General features: G+C 48.8%; 1 protein-coding gene across 3 annotated transcripts; it reads left to right on the plus strand.

Moving 5' to 3' along the window:
- Positions 1-293: 293 nt before the first annotated feature.
- LOC127467448 (transforming growth factor beta activator LRRC32-like) lies at positions 294-16,394 on the plus strand. 3 transcript variants are annotated; one of them, XM_051779403.1, is made up of 4 exons: positions 4,783-5,378; positions 7,396-7,486; positions 11,513-13,362; positions 16,194-16,394. In XM_051779403.1, the coding sequence occupies exons 1-4, from the start codon at positions 5,356-5,358 to the stop codon at positions 16,234-16,236; spliced, it is 2,007 nt and encodes a 668-aa protein (XP_051635363.1). In that variant the 5' UTR covers positions 4,783-5,355; the 3' UTR covers positions 16,237-16,394. The 3 variants fall into 3 exon arrangements, with proteins under 3 accessions (XP_051635361.1, XP_051635363.1, XP_051635360.1); XM_051779401.1 differs by lacking the exons at positions 4,783-5,378; positions 16,194-16,394 and adding an exon at positions 294-584 and having other exon boundaries at positions 11,513-14,504; XM_051779400.1 differs by lacking the exon at positions 16,194-16,394 and having other exon boundaries at positions 11,513-14,504.
- The last annotated feature ends 4,408 nt before the right edge of the window (positions 16,395-20,802 follow it).

Consider the following 20,802-nt stretch of genomic DNA (forward strand, 5'->3'; position numbering starts at 1 on the left):
TGTGCACCCCATCCTGTGGATGGACTTGGAATTTAGGGTTTGCAGCGGGCTCAGTGGCCCCGGTTTCCCCCAGCCCCTGGGACTCGGCAGGCTGACAGCTGTGGGACAGGCACGGCCAACTTCAGAGACAGGCACGTGTGCCCAGAGCCTGCAGAGGGGATTTTTTGTGGTGCTCACAGACTGTTTCATGTGTCAATGCGAGAGGAGCGTAATTACCAGCTGAGAGACTGCAGGAAACAAGCCAAGGTTGAGTGAACGAAATGGAAAATAAAGAGGAGCGCGGGGGACACGCACACATCCAAACTCTTACGGAGGTTCGTGTTCACGTGCTCGGGGCAGCCTGGGAATATATAAGAGCTCATGACTGCGAAGGAATGAATTCAAGGACTGGTCTATGGGGAGCATTTTTTTTTTTCCCTGTGACTTCAAACTTCTCTGGGAGCTCGCAGAGTTTTTAGTCAGCTGGCATGCAACAGAGGTACGGCTTCCCCAAGGAAACTCATCCTCGGCTCGCGCTGGAAAGGCTGCTGGGAGAGTCCGGGAGGCAGAAGGCTCCTCCTCCTCCACCTCCAGCCTCAGAGCAGGTACGTGGAGCCGCGTGCGAAGCCGGGAGCTGCGGGAAAGTTGAGCTTTCAGCTGCGGGAAGAGGCGAGGGCTCTGCTGGCTTAGAGCTGCAGCCTTTGGAAATAACACAGATGAGGCAGGTACTGTATACATAAAATGTACTGTGTTTATGACTGGGCTGAGGAACTGGCTAAACACACTGTGGAGGTGGCTCTGTCCACACAGCTGTACCTTTAATCCATCAGGGACTTGCACTGCAGCGAGTTGGATCCTTTACGTTAAGGAGGCAACCGAGTAGTTTATAAGGATGCAGTTGTCATACACTGGCTTTCTTATTCTCCTCCGTGTTTGCATAGAAGATGGGGAGAGGGTTGGTTTTTTTTTTTCTTTCTTCACAGGACTTCAGTCTATTTATGGTATTACTGCATTGTAGCGTTGTGAACCAGGAGTGCTGCAGAGATCAGCACTGAACACCAATTCAGTGCCACTCACCCGGCTCTCCGACACCGAACCCCCGCACAGCCCCGGGCAAACCACACTGGCCCCGGGCAAAAGAGGCAAAACGCTGCTTGGCTTGTCTGCTCTCCCCATCAGTGCTGTCATTGGGCTCTCCCTGTCCCAGCACGGGGTGTGAGATGGCAGGGTTATTGTGCTGCTCCTCAGATCCTGACAGCTTGAATGTCACCTTGGGTGAACGGGGACTTACTGAGAGGGTTTTGCTGCATCTGGACTGTTTCCATGAGAATTGGTGTTTAGGCAATATTTGGAACTGGTGAAGTTTTAGAAAATCACGGTTTTATACATAAAAGTCACAGAAAATTTTCCAAGGCTGAGCCCTGTTGTGATTTTGGTAAAAGTACTTTTGATAAAAGACAAATATGTTTCCCTTAAATAGAAGGAAAAGTTTGGGCTTGCACGACAGTGAAAATTTGGGCTTTTTTACTAAGATGTAATAATTTCAACTTTAAAACCAACTTATTACTCTAAAATGCTGACATCCTTTAGTTTTCAAGAACAAAATTTCACAATCAGTCATCTCTTTTTAAAGCAGATGGTTACATCTCAGTGACTGTATTAATGCCTGGCCCTTTACTAACACAATGGATGGATTCAAGGGGGACCATCAGTACCATGGAAATCGAGTCTATCAGAAATAATTTTCATCACCTCATTTTGTCACCTTGGATCATATAAACTGAGTACACCTTTTCCCAAATACTGACCCTGCTGCCAATAATAAAAAAAAAATTGCTGAATTAAAAGCCTATTTTACTCTCTTTTTGCTGCACTTAAATTATAAACTGGTGAGAAAATATGCTGGTTTGGTTCCCCGGGAATTTTGTTCCCCAGGGAGAGTATTTCATGGTCACATAGTTTAATATGCAAATGCCAGTACATTTCATCTTTTGCTCATGTAAGAGTTTTTGTTTTCCATCTCCTGCTCTCCCTTTGCCCTGCCCCTCACTCACAAATTCTCCAGGCTGGTGGGTTTCATGCAACTCTTGTTCATTTACATTTTCTTTCCTGCAGAGAGTAGTAAAAAAATGGGTGAATAAAATAGGGAAACTGGCCAACCCTCAGTTAACTGGACATGTAAATTTTTGGTGGGGAGATGCTGTTGGCCGAACACCTGGTAGAGATGCATGTGGAGAGAGGACAGAAGGAGGAGGAAGGGAGGCAGCAGCTTCAGAAGACAGGAGAGGAGCCATGTTGGGGTCCAGGACATATAGGAGTCCCTGTTTTGACACGTGGAGTTGACCCCAGGAGGATGGGAGGCTGTGTGTGCTGTGAGACACCGAGCACAGCCCGGGGGGCACGAGCGGAAGGAACCGGGAGATGCTGTGGAGTCTCAGGAGCTGGAGCTGTGCCTCCTTCCCAAAGGCTGTGGCTGAGGGTGGCATTGGCTGTTTATTTTTTAGTAGGGTTGATATTAATGTTGTCTCCAGCTCCCGGGTGGGATGCATCACCAGGGAGCTATTCCAGCCAAAAGGGAGCAAGACTCGTCCCACTCCCGTCCTTACAGTCCAGAGCCACTTCCTAAGGCAGGGACTTGTTCTGTGCCCTTCTCTGGAGAGTTTGGTTCACACACGGGACCCAGCCCAAGAGCAGTGCCTCAGAAAGCAGCAGGGCTGTGGATGGACAGGCTCCCAGAGGTCTGCAGGTTCAAGACACGTGGTTGCCAAGACATTTTCTTGTTTCTCTGAAGCCCCGAGGAACCTGCAGCCGATTGCAGACTAGCTGGGGAGAGCCAGTGGCTGGGATCTGCTTTTCCTTCTTGCTCTGGGCCATGCTGGGAAGAGGGTTTGGAGGAGAGGAGAGGTGTGATGAGGTGCCCCAGGCCTCAGGTGACGTGGGGTGACGTTCATCTGATGCAGGAAGTGACTCTGAGGAGACCACTGGAAAATCAGGAAGGGCCTGATTTCACAGAGCTGCAGGTGCAAAGCCTGTGGCATCGGTGGGATGGGACAGCCCTTGCTGTTTTGTGGGCAGAAGAGCTCGATTCTCCAATCTGCCTGATGGAGACGAGGCTGGCTGGGGCTCTGGGTAACCAAGCCCATACCCTGCTAATATTTCAACACCACTCTAAGGTGGGAGCTGCCGGGTAGCCCCAAGCACAAAAATGCTGAAAACGGGTAATCAGCCAAATGGTTCAGTGTCTTTGAAACTGTTTGCTGCCAGATCCCCTTCGGGAAAGGACAGGGATGGTAAGGACAGCACAGACCTCTCCCAGCACGGCTGGTGTCCTCTGAGAGCGTGGTTTTAATGGAGCAAAGTCCTGAGCAGTAGAATCAGTGCATGCCCTTCCCTCCTGCTTTGGCATTTGTTTCTGTCCAGGCTCTTCACAGTTGGGCTGGCACAACTGCCTGGCCACTCAGGAAAACAGCCTGAGGAACAGAGCTGGCTTTTTAAAAAGCACAACCAACAAAACCTCTGCTATTTTTATCCCTGCAAATCCAGACTTCCCAAAGTGCCCTGAACATCCAGGTGTAGCAAAATGTGATGCTGCCATCGCCCTGGCCACTTGCTGCTCTTCACTGCAGGCATGAGATTTGTCCTCCATATCCAAACCAAAGCAAAATATCCTATTATAAAAGAAAAAAAAAAAAGAAAAGTTGTTGGTTTTTTTTTCCTTGGAGACCTCAGCTATTTGAGGTTTTCCTTGCAAAAGTGCCTGTGCTTTTCAAATGCTGTTGCACACTGCTGACAAGGCATCCAAAAGGCATTTAAACCTCTGGACATCACAGCGGTTCCCAGTTTCGGCCTGAGTTTCCTGCTTACCCCAAGGGGATTGCAGATGGAGAGCCTGACTCCAGGGAGTGTGCCAAAGGGACCTGGTGAAAAATAGCACTGCAGGCAGCCCTGACCAAGGGAGCTCCAAACACGCTGTGCTTGGGGAAAGGTGATCCAAAGTAGTCTGATGAGAGCCCAGCCAAAGGGAACCTGCCCTGGGTTGAGATGATCTCACTGGTGGACTGCTCTCCTGAGAGCTTAACATGGATTTTCTATCCATTGCACCTAATCATGCCCTCCCCTGTTGCCTTGTCAGAGCATTTTCACAGCTAGACAAGCAACCTGGTCTGCTGGAAGGTGTCCCTGCTCGTGGCAGGGGGTTGGAACGAGGTGATCTTTAAGGTCCCTTCCAACTCAAACCATCCTGTGATTCTGTGATTTGTGCCTCTCATTTCAGGGTGCATTAACGAGCAAATGACATGTTAAGAGCCCAGCTCTTTGGTGTATTGTTTCACCCATGGGGAAAGTGTTTTACAACAGCTCAGACTTGTGTCTTTGGGAAAAAACAACGGGGAAATCTATGTAAAGGTGGGGTTTCCAGAAGCAGGACTTAATTAGCAAAAGGAAGTGAGGAAACCAGCAATTAGGCAGCTACTCCAGCCCTAGAGGGCAGCACGAAATAATAAATAAAAAGCTGAGCTCTCAGGCAATTTGAAATCATCTTCTGTGTGACAGAAGTACCCCTTTGCAATGGGAATTCTTCCTGGCAGATCCAGTAGATTCAGCACTGTGTGCTTGGAGTCAAAGATTCAGCAGCTCGCCTGAAAATGCCTTTATCAAGGTCCCTAATTCCTGCCTCGTGCCATGAAACCCCCCCCAAGTGTGTTGTAGCCAGGGCTGGAGCCCTGTCCTGCCCCAGGCTGCTGTCACACTCTCGTTGGTGGGGCGGCTGCAAAGAGAAAGGGTGATTTCTTCCAGGACAGGTTTCCAAATTCTTGGGTTTATATTTCTCAACCATGAATTTTAAACATTTAATCCTCGAGCGCTGCTTCCCTAAAGATGCGGGGGGAGGTTTAGGTGCGGGAGGCTGCAATCCTCCGGGAATGTAAGACACAACCCCCCGGAGTAAACACCGGCCGTGCCCCGCACGCAGCCGAGCAGTGGCATTGCCAGTAAGTCCCTTATTCCCCCGAGCAAACCTACAGCCCGATCCCGACGGTTCCTCTGGCAAAAGTCCCCCTGTTTCCCAACGCCTGCCCCAAGGAAGGGCTGCAGGATGTCGCACAGTAGCCGACTCCGTCCGGAGCACAGCGGTGGCCGGGACCCGGCGAGAGCCCGGGGAGCAGTGCAGAGGAAGACAAGCAGCGTAATTTAAAGCAGACACTGGCCCAAATAAGGCTATTTCCCTGGAAATGCCTCCGTTCTGGAGCTACGAGTGAGCCTCCAGGAGTCCTGAATGGGCGAAGGCGAAGCTGAGGAGTAATTCCATCGGTCCCAGGACTGGATCGGTTCTGAAGAGCTGGATATGCTTTTTAAAGGGATGATAAGCGGTGTTTGGGGATGCGAGAAACCCTTGAAACAAGGTAACTGTGAAATAGTCACTCTTTTTAACCCTGAAGGCTCTCACGTAACAGGAAAGAGTCTTGTGTGGAAAAGGATCAGAGCCCGGGGAGTTTGATTTGTGTTCTGTGTGTTCTCTTGTACTTAACTTCCCTTGGCACAGGAGAATGCCTCTGCTAATTGTCTAAGCAGTAACAAAAATTACCTTTGGGGGAAATTTGGAAGGTACTGCTGTTATCAGCTGCAAGCAACATCTATGAAGTTTCAGGATAATATTGTAATAGAGAGGGAGGCAAACACTGTTCTGAAGTGGGAACTGGGAAAACTGGGATTAAATCCTGATTATTCTGTGGTTTCAGACATGTCTTGGGGCAAACCACTGCTCTTCTCTGCCTTTGCCCTCCCATTTGTCAGGTGGACATGCTGATCTGGTTTGGGTACCATGCTTTTTCTAGGAGCTGAATTGTTTGACCCACTTACTGATATTCCTTAGGGGTGATGTTCACTGAAACCTGGGTGTTCACCGACACTGAGGTGTTCACAGATGTTCACTGAAACCACCTGTGTTTTTCAGCTGGGTCTGGGTGATTTGGAAGCACTGTGATGGAAAGCTGTGGCACTACACAGGGCTCAGAGCTCAGTCCTGCTCTGAGGTGTGCTGGGATTTCTCTCACAGCTGCCAGTGGGAGCAAACTGGAGCTGAGCACGAAGCTGCTTCAACTCTGGGAAAGCCTCAGAGCAATAAAGGCTCCTTTAGGTCGAGTTGTTGCTGCTGCTGCTGCTCCCAAACTGCTTTTGGAAGCTGTGCTTAGAGACATCAGTGCCAGCAGGAAGGGATTAGTGTCGGGGGAAGTCCCCTCTGACACCCAGGGAATGGGGTCCTGTGAGCCCTGGGCTCTGCATTGGAGGGAGTGGGGGGATGCTGAGACCTGCCCAGAGGGTGGAGAGGAGGGGGATGCAGGGCTCTGTCACACTCACAGTTGCTGAGGAGGTTCTGAAGGTTGTCCAGAGAAAAGCTAGGCAGGAAAAGCTCCCCAGCTGGACAGCTGAACTGAAAACCCCCCTGGGAAGGGAACCTCCATGAGCAAGGAGGTTGGGCTGGACCATGGCAGGTCAAGAGGAGGTAGCTTTAGGTTGTGTCAGGGGAGATTTAATTTAGATATTAGGAACAATTTCTTCACCTCAACGGTTGTCCAGCCCTGGCACAGCTGCCCAGGGCAGAGGGGGAGTTCCCATCCCTGGAGGGATTTAACAGCCCTGTGGATGTGGCTCCTGGGGACATGGGTGAGCGGTGGCCTTGGCAGTGCTGGGGGAATGCTTGAACTCAATGATCTTAGAGGGCTTTTCCAAACGAAATGATTCTATGAGGACAGAGTCCTCTCTCCTCTCTCTCTTATGCTGGAAGAGACCCCATGTCCTGATGCTTCAGGATGTAACAGCCACCTCAGAAACACCTTGAGGGGCAGCATCCTTGCTTACTACACATCTGCCTTACACAGCAAGCCATTAAATCCCATTTTCTGTGGTCAAATACATCAGTTTCCCAGTTGCTTTATAAACTCAAAATTTAGGATGTTTCAAAGTATGTTCAGAGCCTGGATTGTGCCCAGGGTTATTATTTAAGAAGCAAAGGGGCCGTGTTTTGCACTGATGGTGTGACAAGACATCACAGAGCACACGTGCTGTCCACCAGGGTGGTGCCCAGCTGTGAACAGCATCCTCAGCTGAATTCATGGGATCCAAACAGAAAGGATTTCCCTTTCTGGGCTCTGAGAAAAGCCTTGTGATCATCGGAATGATTCTCTTTCCCCTCCATCCCAGCAAACTAATATTCAAATGGTAAAACCAATTTTCTCCTTGTAGGAGGCACCGACTCCTGTAAACACAGGGCTGAGGAGCAGAGGTGGGTCATTAGTGCTGTGTGCTCAGAGAGGGGTTAATTTATCTCACTGCTTGTGTCCTTCCCCGGGTTGGATGGTGACCTGGTGCCAGCTTTCACATGTCCCACTGAAACCTAACCATAACTACTTTTACCTGCAGAACCATGAAACTGTACATCCTCCTCCTCCTGGCAGTGGTGAACACAGGGACCTCTCACTGTCAGCCCTCAGAGGGGCCATCCTGTGAAATGGTAAGGCTGTCTCCCTCCCTGGGGCCCTGGAGATCCTGGCTGAGGTTGGGACCCCCTTGCTCCAGGCACTGCACAAAGAGCTGCAGTCTCTGGGAAGGGAAAGCCCCCAGCCAGGCTCCCTGTGGAGGCAGAGGTGGGATCTGCAGGGTTAGGGGGTGTTCAGCAGCCTGTCCTCAGGCTGTGCCCTTGTTGCAGTGACAACACACAGAAGGGGGGAAGGGGGAAGAAGGGTCATTATCTCCGCTTTTTTCTAAGGAGAAGCTGCTTAAAAGAAATTTGACCTGATTTCTCCAAGGCTGGATAGGGATTCTGAGATAGGGAAAAATCTTAGACCTAAAATCAACTCCATCATATCAGCTATTCTTTGTGCTTTAATTAAAGCATCCCCTGTGAAATACATCTCTACCAGCCCTTTTGTAATAAGAGGAGACTGATTTCCTCTACCCTGGCACAGCGTTTCTGCCAGGGAAGTTGTACCTGACTCCTGCTGGAGGGAAGAGAAATGACAAAGCCTCTTGCTCCAGTACAAAATTTGCTCCTTTAATTTTTGCAAGCACCTGGTGCAATATTATAGATGTTATTCACAGATGAACTTTCTCCCTTCCCTCTCCAAGTGCTTCTGACTGTACCAGGCTGTTTAAAAATACTATTTTTTTTCCCCCTGAACATTGAAGCTGTTCAGCACAAATCCTCAAGGATTTCCAAAATAGGAAAAAAGAAATAATTTGCCAGCTGTACACGTCTCCCTTATGGGACTCATTCCATTCCTGCCCACCCTGCCATATTGCTGCACTTCCTGAATTCCAGAGAAATTAAGACCTAGGATATATAAAAAGACCTTGGGAAGGTGACTGGGTGGCTCAGTTCATTGGCTGGAGAGGGAAGATGGATGAAAGCACTGTAAACATGCCCCTGGGGTCCCAGGGATCACAGTCACACGGGGGCCGGACGGGACACGCAGCGATCCAGGCGGATTCATCCCGGCCCATTCCTGGATGGGTCGCAGCCCAGGCTCACTGCTGAGAAGTAAACACAGGCTTGTTTCCACTGTAAACTGCTTTCGTGGAGCCAACCCCACAGCTAGGCTGGGCTCAGCTGAGCCCTGACAGAACCCACGCTGCCGTGGGGCCGGGATGTTCCTCTGGTGGAGATCGGCAGCGCAGCGTCGCCGGTGTCCCTCTGCGCGGGGCATGTGGTGGGGATCCAGGCACAGCTGGAAGAGAGAAGGAGCTCCTGGGTCAGCTGATGGCTCCATTGAGAGCCCAGCATTGTTATCTTTCAGCACAGCCCTGCTGTTCCACGTTGTGCTTTCCCTATGGTGACACCTTTGGAATAGCAGAGGCTCCGAAATGGAAACTTTCACCTCAAATCTCGTGGAAGAGGCACGAGTCAGAAACCTGTGCTTCTCTCTGACTCACCCCTGGTGCTTCTGTTGGTGAGCTGAAGTCTCACAAAAGAGGCTGTGGGAAGTAAGCAGTCCCTGCCAGCCCCCTGACATGGGAGTGAGCTGCACTGATGGCACAAATCACGGCACATCTGCCGGTTTGTGAGACAGTGAAGGCACAGCTTAAATGTCAGGAGGCTCTTCCTGACTCACATTGCTTTCCAAGGATAGGCAAGGCTTCAACTAGGTCATGTTTTACCTCCCGAAGAAAGATGATTCTACTAATTCCTGTTAATTGGCAAAGGAGGAGCTCTCAAACAATTTGCAGAAGGGAAGGGATTTAAGGCAATTTTCTCTTACCTTGCCTGGAGGTGATGCAGGGACAGAATGCACAGCCAGTTTTCATGGGCCAGCTGCTGTGTGGCACCTGGGCAAACTGCTCAGGTTTGGGAAGTCAGAACATGAGACTGAGAGAAACCTCTTCTCCAGTCTCAGGCTCCCAACCCACTGGGCTCAGGGGGGAGAGAGGGGAGATGCACCAACCAGGCACTGTTTGCTGCATCCCACTGAGATGTGCTGCATCCCACTGAGAGGTGCTGCACCCCACTGAGGTGTGCTGCATCCCACTGAGGTGTGCTGCATCCCACTGAGATGTGCTGCATCTCTTCTTCCTGCTGCTGCTGAGATCGAAATTCGTGCAGTTTGCACCAGAGACGGTGAAGAAGAGACAAGATAAGAAATTTAGTGAGGGTCAAAATAAGTCAGTGAAAAGAAATGAAAGCTTAAAAAGAAAAACGGGAGGGGAAATGTTATAGGAACAAATGGCAGATGGTGGGAGGTACGGATTTTATCGGTCCCTGTTACCACTGGCAGGGTTCTGTGGATGCAGATGAAAGGCCAGCTCCTGCAAGACTCCTGGTGAGCTGGGACTGACCTCTTCCCAAGGACTCCAGGGAAAACCAGCCCGTTGGCATTGACAGGAGCTGCGTCAGGGCTTTGCCAAGGTCTGGGTGCCCACGGGGAGTGGGGGCTGCCCAGCACTTGCTGAGATGTGGCTCCAAGTGTGAGAAGAAACCTGGCATCTGCCTCAGGCTGCAAAGCAGTTTCTGCTTTGTCACTCTGGATTTTTGTATCCTCCTGGCTTCTTCCTCTTCCACAAATGAATAAGAAGAGCCTTCCTGTTCTCTTATTTAGCCTCGGAGATGAGCCCAACTATGGGAATATTTGAAGCCAAAATGAGCAAGTCTGTGGTGACTTTGCAGGAAAGAAATAGTGTCAGGGAGAAGCCAGGAAATTTCATTCTTTTTTTTTTTTTTCTAATTTTTTTTTAGGCGGAGGAGATTTGAGTGGGTCAGAGGGAAAGCAGGAAGGGGTTCAGGTTCTGATAGTCAGTTTACTTGGGATCTTTGGGAAGGATGTATCTTGGGAGGGACTGTGGAGCAGCTTGTGTACATCTAGAGTTTGGATGAGGACTTGCACTTCTCTGGCACATTTTTGTGTGGTCTCCAAAACTCGGATGATGCAAAAGAGATTCACAAAATGCTGACTAGTGTCCCACTTCTCCCAAACAGATCTGCCTCTCCATTCTCCTCGAAGTTCATATGAAACAGATGGGGTTTAATAATTTTGAGTTTTAATGTTTGTTTAATGTCTGAAAAGCTTTGCGTCATGGAATTTGGATTCTGCTTCTCCACAGAAGTCAAGGTTCAACAGATTTCTTTCTTTCTTTTTTCCTTTCTTCCTTTTTCTCTTTTTTTTCTCTCTTTCTTTTTCTTTCCTGATCTTTCTACCAACAGTACACGACCCAGACACCCAAATACATTAATAACATGAGTTTTCCTCCAGTAAATTAAATGCTGCCTAAGCCTTTCACATTCCACTTCCTCCTGCTGCTGTATGTTCTCCTTAATAACAAAATAGAGCTTGACATTTATGCAAGGATGGTCAAATTCATGTTTCCAATATTCCTTATGAACACACACTACAGATTTTGCTCTGGACACAGACCCAGTCGTAGCTGCAATTAATGTTTCAGTTGGTGAAGGACCCAGTTTGGTTAAAGATGCCTTGCTGAACTAAGCCATGGCTAAAGCAAGGCACCATCAAACATTGGAGGGGGTGAATATGAGGGAGAGAGGGGTTTTGTGCTATAGGATCCTTATATGTTTTTACACCTCCTGCTGCCAGCAGAGAGAAGCTGTTACTTACTATTGCAGGTAGAGTTTGTAAACTCTAATACAGTGATGAAAGTGAGAAAATTAAACATCAGCACAAAAGTGAGGAAATGGTGCTTGATTGCAGAGAAAACTGAGCAAAACTCCTTCCCTTGGAACTATTAAAATGAGTCCAGGAGAAAGGCACAAAAAGGAGACCATTTAGTGGGTGTCACATGCAGATAGAAGTCTCCTGGTCTAAGTCAGAAATATCTTTAAAATGAATGAGTGCTCTTAGCTGCAGAGCAGCTAATCAGGGTTAGAAATTAGGGTTGTTGCTCTTGCTGTCTGGATGCTCAGAAAAAGTGGTGTGAGCAGTGTTTCAGGTGCAGCATCTGCCTGGATGCTGAGTGTTATTTTTCTTACATTTAGTGCAAAGACATTTTTCACTGGTCGTGCGACAACCCCTTCTCTCTCTGTTTCTGGCAGGCAAACTCTCAGGCATTTTGCCACAACAGAGACCTCCACCAGATCCCTCACGGGCTCCACCCACACGTAAACAAAATAGATCTGTCTGGAAACCTGATTCAGAGCGTCCCTGAGACGTCGCTGTCACTCTACAGCTCCCTGCAGTGCCTGGATCTGAGCTCCAACCAGATCAGCTCCATCACGCCCGGGGCCTTTGCACACATGAAGAGCCTGCTGGAAATAAATTTAGCCAACAATCACTTGTATGAACTCGCTCAAAATGGCACGGAGGGGATCGGACTCTTGCCCAGGGTGGAAGTGCTGGACTTGTCCCACAACAGCCTGTACAATGGGATGGCTGAGCATTTCATCCAGCAGGCTCCAGCGCTGCGCTACCTGTCCCTGGCAGACAACAGCATCATAGTCATATCACACAGGATGTTCCAGGGCTCTCCCAGCCTTGTGGAGATAGATCTTCAGAGTAATATCATCATGGAGATACAAGAAGGTGCTTTTGAGACTCTAGTGAACCTTTCCAAACTCAATCTCTCAATGAATTCAATTACTTGCATCTCTGATTTCAACCTCAGGCAGCTGGAGATACTTGACCTTAGCAGGAACAGCATTGAGACCTTCTACACCACAAAGTCAGATGATGAATATAGCTTAAGATGTTTGGATCTGAGTGAAAACAAACTGCTTCACTTCCCAGTGTTCCCTCAGGTAAATAAGCTGGTAACTCTGAATTTATCAAAGAATTTAATCCAGCTCACTGCTGAATCCCCTCCTAATAAAATGGACTACGTGGAAAACGAATGGCTGGATGCTTCTTTCCATCTTCTTGATCAGAAGCAAAGTAGAAACAAAAGTTCTCTTTATTTATCCCACCTTGTATATTTAGACTTAAGTTATAATGAAATCCAATCCATTCCGGATGAGTTCTTTGAATCCATGTTGTCCCTTCACACCCTTAACCTTAGTAAAAACTGTCTTCAGGCATTTGCAGTGACTTATGACAGTGCATTGACCTCCCTCACTGTCCTGGACTTGAGCTACAATGTCCTGCAGAACCTTCTCCTCGATGCTGGCGTGTTGTCAAATCTGAAGGAGCTCTACATTCAGAACAACCACCTTCAAACCCTGCAGTTTGACATCTTCTCAAGCCTTCCCAGCCTCAGGCTGCTTAATCTGCAGAGCAACAATATCAGCCTTTGCAGCATGTACTCAGGATTAGCTAAGCAAAGGCTTGCTGGGGAGGAAAGTGGCTGTGTGTCCTTTGTGGACTCTCCTGCTCTTCAGTGCCTGTACCTGGCTGACAACAGGCTGAGCATCCTCCCAGCATACACCCTGTACAAGACTCCTCTGGTTGTCTTGGACCTCTCCCTGAACCCTGGGCTGAAAATAGAACTGAAAGCATTATCAGGTCTGGAAAAGTCTCTGGAGTATTTGTATTTACATGGTAACAGGCTGATAGATTTAAATATTGACTTGCCTTGTTTTAGTCACCTTAAACATTTAAACCTCTCTGAAAATCAGCTGAACTGGCTGCCAAAGTGGGGGAGTGACTCTCCACTGGAAGTTCTGGACCTACGGAACAACAGGTTCAGCACATTACAGAACAGCAATATTTTAGCATTAGAAAATTCACTTAAAAACTTGTATCTCACTGGGAACCCACTCAACTGCTGTGGAAACATCTGGCTTTCATCGATGATCCAGAACAAAAATGTCCAGATCCCCAACGTGGAGCACTTGACGTGCCAGTACACCCAGAACTTCGGGTACCAGGAAGAGATGCACGTCGGGAACATCAGGCCAGAAGACTGTGAAAAAGAGGATCTGAAGAAGATCAACTTCCTCCTCATATTAACGTTTGTGTTGGTTCTGTCCGTGCTCGTCATCGGCGTGGGGTCGTTCTTCTGCTTCCGCAGGCAGAACTTCAGCCCTCAGTTTAAAGCCAAGGGGACACAAAATGCCCTGAGGACTGAAAGGATCAGGTGCTGCACCGACAGCGTGTAGGGACGAAGGGTGAAATTCTCACCTTTGATTTGTAACTGTGGATTTTTAAGGTGCTTTTGAAGCGCCCCTCGGCTGCACCCCCGTGGTGGTCTGGGCTGCGGGGACTGGAAGGAGGATTTGCCGTGTCTTGCAGGTCCACAGTTCCACTCAAAGAGGAGAAATTCGGCCCTCGCCTGCAATACGTATTTAACTGGGTTTAATGTGAAGAAATTCCTCTCTGGGGCGAACACATTTAAATAGAAAGACCCTGGAGAATTAATTTCAACCAGCTGACATTGGACTGGCTGAAATGTTTGTGTTTCTAAGGAAAAACTGTTGGGAACTCACTGCATGCGGTTGCATTTCAGTGCAGAAGAATAATATATCTATTTTTAAAGGTCACAGGAGGTTAGACTGCAAAAAGGTGTTTTGAAGATGCCAGTGTGAAATAAGGCACAGGGAACATAGTCCTGGCCGTTATTCAGACCAGATGTCCACTGTCTTTCCACAAAAATATATTGTTGTCTACAGGATGGGCTGCAAGAAATGTTATGCAGCCCCTCATTCTGGGACGAGTTTAACATGGCTGAGCTGTTCATTGCTGACACTGGTCAATGTTATGCCCTGCACTGACAGAAAATTCACCCTTTTAAAGGGAACATGACAGTGAGTGGGAGCCAGACCTGCTAACAGGGTTCAGTGGCTTTGAAAAGGAGCCAAATCAGGTTTTCTGTTAATGCCAGGAACTGTACATTAAGGCACAGGAGAGAAACAGAGGTCAGACTGAAACCTGCCCAGGTGAATAACTCAGAGTCAAATTGCTGCTCCATTTCTGTTTCTTCCAGTTGGTGAATGTCAAAATTAACACACTACAAAAAGGTGTAAAATTTTAGTTTTTAAGCAGTTATGTAAGAAGCTGGCTGGTGATTTTCATTGTGGGATTTTGTACAATAAAAACACCTTCGAATTTTGCAAAAAGCACAAGGCTGTGGATATATTAAAGCACCAGCTTGGAAACTCCACAGATGAAAACAAATGTCTTCCTATTTTTCCATGGTGTTCAGACTCCACCTCAGACCTTTGCCTCCTGGTCCTGAAGCAGGGACAGCTGCTCCACATCTTAGAGTGCAACCAGTGGAGAATAAGGAGATCTACTGGGGATGTGGGCAAGAATTTGGCACGGGTTGCCCAGAGAAGCTGTGGCTGCCCCACCCCTGGCAGTGCCCAAGGCCAGGCTGGATGGGGTTTGGAGCAACCTGGGCTGGTGGGAGGTGTCCCTGCCCGTGGCAGGGGGGTGAATGGGGTGAGCTTTAAGGTCCCTCCCAGCCCAAACCATTGTGGGATTTCTGTGATTCTGTGAATTTGCACGACCCACCAGCAGCAGTGGGGCCTGATCCCAGAGTGCAGAAGCCAGTGGGCAGCACCATTAATCCTGTGGGAGGTTTGCACCAGCAGCACTCCCAGGGATCAGCTGGAAGCCCAGTGCTGAAGGTGGTGCGAGAGCTCCTGAGCTGTGCCCAGCTGAGGGCTGGTGTGCCACTGTGAGGAGCATGGCAAGGCTCTGTGTCCTCCTGAGAGCCAGGATTAGCTTGGCTGCCATGACTGCAGTTAGTTAATAACCTGGTGACAGAGCCAAAAGCCACTTAATTAACGTTTTTAACACTGCTTTTGTTTGGCTCCACCGAAAGGAAGTGCTTGTTATTACTAAACATCTGGGACTAATTAGACTTCCATGGACTTCCCTGGGAGCAGAAACTGCTTTCTTGAGGAATAAAGCTCAGGAGTAAAGTGCAGCATGGCTCATTTGGATTTCTCTGTCAGCAGCACAAGCAACCAAGGAGTGACACGAGCCTGCCCTGGCCAGTCCTGGTATCATGGATGGGATGAGCAGGTTGGGGGAAAGAAAATATGAATAAATTCATAAAGAGAGGGAGAACAGGGAGAAATGGGAGCTCCACATTCTATTATTCGAAATAGTGTGGGATGAATGTAAACAGAGGGGGACCCCAGCTCACGAGGGGTGACAGACAGAAGTACCAAGTAACCAGGGAAACGGAGGGAAACTGAAATGGGAGGGAAAAGAGACGGGAAAAGCATGGAAAAACTTCCTGAGGAGAGCTGTGCAACGTTCTTTGACGAGCAAAGACATTTGGAGGCTGATGCAACACGATATTAAACAAAACATTGGCAAATACGAGGGAGCAGTCCTGCAACACTGTGAGAATCACTTTTCTCCCGGGGTTGCTGCTCGTGGCTGCTCTGCTGTGCTGCAGAGCCAGGGCAGTTCCACACATCTCCTCCTCCTGTCCATTCCCAGCAGTCGTGGCATCAGAGACACGCACATGGGAGACCTGATTGCAGCACTTCTGTACTGAAAGGGGTCTGGAAAAAGAGAGAAAGAGTGGCTTTTCACATGGGGGGACAGGGGCAGGGGAAGGGGGAATGGTTTTAAACTAAAAGAGGGGAGGTTTAGATTAGTTGTGAGGAAGAAACTCTCCCCTGTGAGGGTGGGAAGGCCCTGGCACAGGTTGGCCAGAGAAGCTGTGGCTGCCCCATCCCTGAATGTGTTCAAGGCCAGGTTGGATGGGGCTTGGAACAGCCTGGAATAGTGGAAGGTGTCCCTGCCCGTGGCAGGGGACTGAAATTAGGTAGTCTTTAAAGGTCCCTTCCAACCCAAACCATTCTGGATTCTATGATTTTCCAGTTCCTGCGCCATATACTCTTTGAAGAAACATTCTGGAAGGTGACTGCAGGAGAGATTCCTCTCTGCTGTTCCTGGCTTCCCCAGAAAATGGACTGGAGAAGGGAGTCCTGGGTCCTGAAGACCAGAGAAGCAGAGAACTTCATTCGCAGGTAGGAAGCCCGCCAAAGAGAAGAAGGTTTGGGACAGGCAGCTGGGCTGGAGATATGGCACAAGGTGAACAGAAGGGGAATGAGGAGAGCTAAATCAGGAATTTGGAATAGAAATTACAGAATCACAGAGTGGCTGGGGTTGGAATGTCCCTCTGGAGATGATCTAGTCCAGCCCCCAGCTAGAGCAGGTTCACTCAGGGCACGTTGCACAGGACTGCGGCTTCGTGGGTTTTAAATCTTTCCAGAGGAGGAGGTTCCACAAGATTTCCTTCTTCTTTTTTCCCTCCCCTCCAATTTATAGCTCAAAATTAAAGTTAATATTTTCAAAATTTTCCAAGAAAATTCTGAAAAATATGAAGTTGGGAAATGTTTCCTTTGTAAGGCCAGAGCTCCAGTTTGAATTCAGATATTCCTACAGCAGAAAGCACATGCTCATACAATAAAATAAACATTCAGTTTGCTTTTACTATCTCTGTTCTAGAGAGGATAAGGAAATGTTTCAATCAGTTAATGCTAAATAACATCCCTCCCAGTCATCACTAAAACAAAACAAAGCAAAATAAACCAAGGTAATACAGGCATAAAATATTAGGCTGTTGAAACTATATAAATCTCCTCATGTTTTAACACATCAACTAGTGCTGGGGCACAGGAAGAACATCAAATAAAATGGTGGTGCTCCAGACCCTTCCCCAGCTCCATTCCCTTCCCTGGACACCCTCCAGCCCCTCGATGTCCTTCTTGGAGTAAGGAGCCTAGAAGTGACCCCAGGATTTGAGGTGTGGCCTTGGCAGTGCCCAGCCTCTCAGCACCCAGACCGTGTTTTTTCTTTACCACTTCTTATTTCACAACTTGCTCGTTGGGATCTTGCTCTTGTGCAAGAGTTGTTATGGGAATAAAGGCTTATCTCAAAGAAAGATCTTGCTTTATATTGATGAAATAAAATGAGCAGGTCTCCCTGACTTCCCTCCTCCAATAAGAATAACCCTTTATTCAGATAATAAAGGCTAAATTTTCCATACAAACATTGAAAAGTCCCTTGCTTTTCCACTGCACTTTTTCAGATATCCCACGAATCTGAAAGAAAGACACAACCTGCTGTGCACATGGGGAAGGAATGGCAGTTATTTTTCTGGTTAAACCAGTGCAGTTTTTGAGGATGTCTCAGCTGTAAATGAATGAGGTCAACTTAACAGCCCGTTCACCAGCCAAGCCCTCACAACTGTCTGCATCTCTCTTTGTTTGTGAAGCAGTTCAAATCATGTTTAAAAGCAGTTTTAAATCATGTTCATGTTTTCCTTGACAAAAGGGACGGGCTGAGATGACATCCAGCGACATTTGCATGCTGACAGGGGCTAATTCATTGGGTCGTGAGCCACGACCCCGTGGCAGCTGCTCCTCTCTGCCTTCTGCTGCCTTGCTTTGCAGAGCTCCCAGGTGTGCCCCTCGACACCCCTGGTCTCAGGAATGAGGTTAGAAAACCTGGCAAAGTTTTGCACCCAGATGCCGTGAGAGGGTTCCGAGGGAGGTCCAGCAGCGACTGGGAAAGGTGTGAAAAATGGGCAGAAAGGTTGTGAGAACTGGTTCACAGCAGAAGGGGGAGAATTAAAGCATGTAAACACAGAGGGATGTTTTAAACATTCTGAGTCAGCATGGAAGAAAGAAGAAACATAGAGAAAATGTAAGTCAAGTGCTGGGTGGGTTTTTACAGTCTCACTGCTGGCAGAGGTGTAAATGGATGTTGGGATCAACCCTGGCCCCAAGGAACCCAGCAGTGTCTGTGTCCTGGAGGAGCCTTTCTGCAGGGATACTCTCCTGTCAGCTTGGAATTACACATGTTGGAATGCAAATTATTCAGGCCTTCAGAGACAACTCTTATTATCCTGGAGGGTTTTCGGATCAGCCTGAGTGCCTGAGTCCTTCTTGCTCCATGAATGAAGGAAAATTGTCCCAGAACAGTTTAACCAGCACATCCAAGTTCCTGCCTGGGAGCAGCCCTTTGGTGGGATAGTTTGTGTCCCATCAGTGAGGGCACTGCTGTGGGTGGTGCTCACATTTTCCTCTACAAAGGGTGCCAAAAACACGTATGGGACTGGTGATGGCAACAGGGAATGCTCAGCAGGTTCAGTGCATCCAGCAACTTTTTGGACTGTGCTCAAAGGACAATCTGGGTGAAAGCTGGAGACACCATCAAAAGTGAGGCTTTATACAAAATGTTCATTATTTAATGCACTTTTCCCCAGCTGTTTTGTTTACTCCACGTTGACCAGTGCCTTTCTCTCACCCTCTGTTTTACACTAGATTCCTCTCTCTGTTTCACACTGGATTCCTCTTGTTTCACACTGGATTCCTCTCTCTGTTTCAAACTGCCTGTCCTGAACAGGACATAAACTCAGCGAGGTTTGATCCCAAGCTGAACTTTTGAACTGTATCATATTTGAGTGGACTGGAGATTAAGTCAAGGGAATTTGTGCACCCATATTTCATCAAGAGGTGAGGCCTCCCTTCCTTGTTTATTATTTCTAAAACATTTAAATTTATAGAAATAATATTATCGACTAGGAGAAAAAAAACCAAACCTGCTCTAATTGGACCAGTCATTTCAGTGCACTAAATTACTCTAGGATCAGCCAAATCTGTGCTCCAAAGGGTGCAGGCAAGCATGAATTATGGGCTGGCACTCTGTCAAAAATGCAGCTATTGTTCTCAAAAAACAGGATGCAGACCAAGGGGAAATGGTGTCTAGTCTTGACTGTTCATAGCGTAGGCATAAAAAAAAAAAAAATCACTGTAGTCCTGAGAAGGTGGGAGGTCAGACCTTCAGGGGAGAATTATTTTATAGATACATTCTCCTGACGCTGCTGATTCCCGCCGTGGAGGGGTCTGGCTCACCAGGCACGGATGAAAGCACTTGTTTGGTCCATCACCTTGGGGGGTGTGTTATCCACTGCACGTGCAGAAGACTTCAAAGCAGCAACTGAAACTGATAACTTACAGACTTGGAACGTTCCTTTTGAGCCAGATAACGAGGAGGCTCCATTTGGAGCATCCTTATCCAGCAAATATCTACTGGCACACAGCTCCCCCCCCTGCAGGGTGTGGCAGCAGCTCACACACCAGGTTTGCAACCAAACACATTCTGCACTGGTCAGGGGTGAAACTGGGCACAAAGTGGGGGCTCTGCGCTCACCTCAAGGCACATTTGCTGAATTTCCTTGCAGTGGCCATTCCCCAGGTCCCCCAGGGTAGGAGCTAAACCTGAGGTTTCCAGTTTAACACCCAGACCAACAATCTGCTCCTTGGCCAAAGCTCAGCTGAATGGGACTTCCCTGTATTGTTCCACTGGCAGGATGGCTGCCCTCCTCCCTCCCTTGGGTCAGGAAAACCGATGAGGGGCTCCCCAGAGGGAGCTGGACCCTGGCATGTTGTGAGGGAGAGCACCTTTCTGCTGTTTAGCAATACTTAGGGACATTGAAGAGCAGTTCCTCTTTGCAATGGAGGGAAGGAGACAGGGCTGGAGCAGGGAACACAACCCAGGGGGCTCAGCAGCAGACCTGCTGCCCCTGCAGGGTGCTTTCGGATAGAGGTTGAGTCCTTGCCACACATCAGGCACGATTAGTCAGCACTGGCAGCCCCATTTCCCTTCAGGGTCCTGCGGAAAACTGTGGTGCCTGCAGGACAGCAGCCTCTGGAGGAGGACAAGGTTTGGTGGCTGTGGATGAAGCAGGAAGCAAGGATGGAGCCAGTTTTGCAGTCAGCTCCCATAAATGAGTGGGTGTCCCAGCCCAGGACTGCCCTGGGGGCAGCCCAGTCCTTCCTGGCGAGGAGCAGTGACCCAGCCCTGGCTGTCCCTGCCCCGTGGGCACAGGGTGGATGGGGCAGGGCTGAGGGTCAGCTCCCCCTGGCACAGAGCACAGCCCTCTGCTCTCCCCTGGGCAGGGGAGGTGGGCTGGGAGGGTGCAGAGAGGCCGGACAGCAGGGCAGGGCAGGGGCTGCTGGTGAGTCAGCAATGTTACTCACACAGAATCCTGGCTGCCTGCCTCTGGCTGGGGATGTCCAACAGATAAGCAGTTCTCTGATTATCACCTGCAGAAGGGATAATCGATTTAGTCACCCAAGTACTACGTTTTTCTCACAGTGAGAGTGTTGTCCCCGGCGGGGTGACCTGGGAAAAGCCCAGGTGGGCACGAGAAGTCAGCTGGGGTGCAGGCAGAGGTCGGGCAAGATGGCAGATCCTCTCTTCCTGGGCTACTTTTAGGTCTACTCTTCTTGCAAAGTGTCAGAGAGCACAAGGGCAGCCTGAGCAGCCTGGGGTGCATGTGGGTACAGGCTGCAGGACAGTGCTTTTTGCTGTTTGTTTTTTTTTGTTGTCACCATTTTTTTTTCTACCCAGTTATCAGCTGTGTCTGTGAGGCAAAACAGGCAGCCTCTCTTCTGGAATGGCTTCCCTTTAGCTGTGT

This window comes from Manacus candei, unplaced genomic scaffold (genome assembly GCF_025592945.1).
Source record: "Manacus candei isolate 608988 ecotype Guabito, Panama unplaced genomic scaffold, ASM2559294v1 h1tg000014l, whole genome shotgun sequence".
Classification (NCBI taxonomy): Eukaryota; Metazoa; Chordata; class Aves; order Passeriformes; family Pipridae; genus Manacus; species Manacus candei.

Excerpts from the sequence above, each read along its gene's own strand:
- LOC127467448 (XM_051779400.1), top strand. The coding sequence starts at position 5,356 with ATGCGAGAAACCCTTGAAACAAG. Across the intron at positions 5,379-7,395 it reads CGAGAAACCCTTGAAACAAG|AACCATGAAACTGTACATCC; the intron begins GTAACTGTGAAA and ends TTTTACCTGCAG. Across the intron at positions 7,487-11,512 it reads AGGGGCCATCCTGTGAAATG|GCAAACTCTCAGGCATTTTG; the intron begins GTAAGGCTGTCT and ends TGTTTCTGGCAG.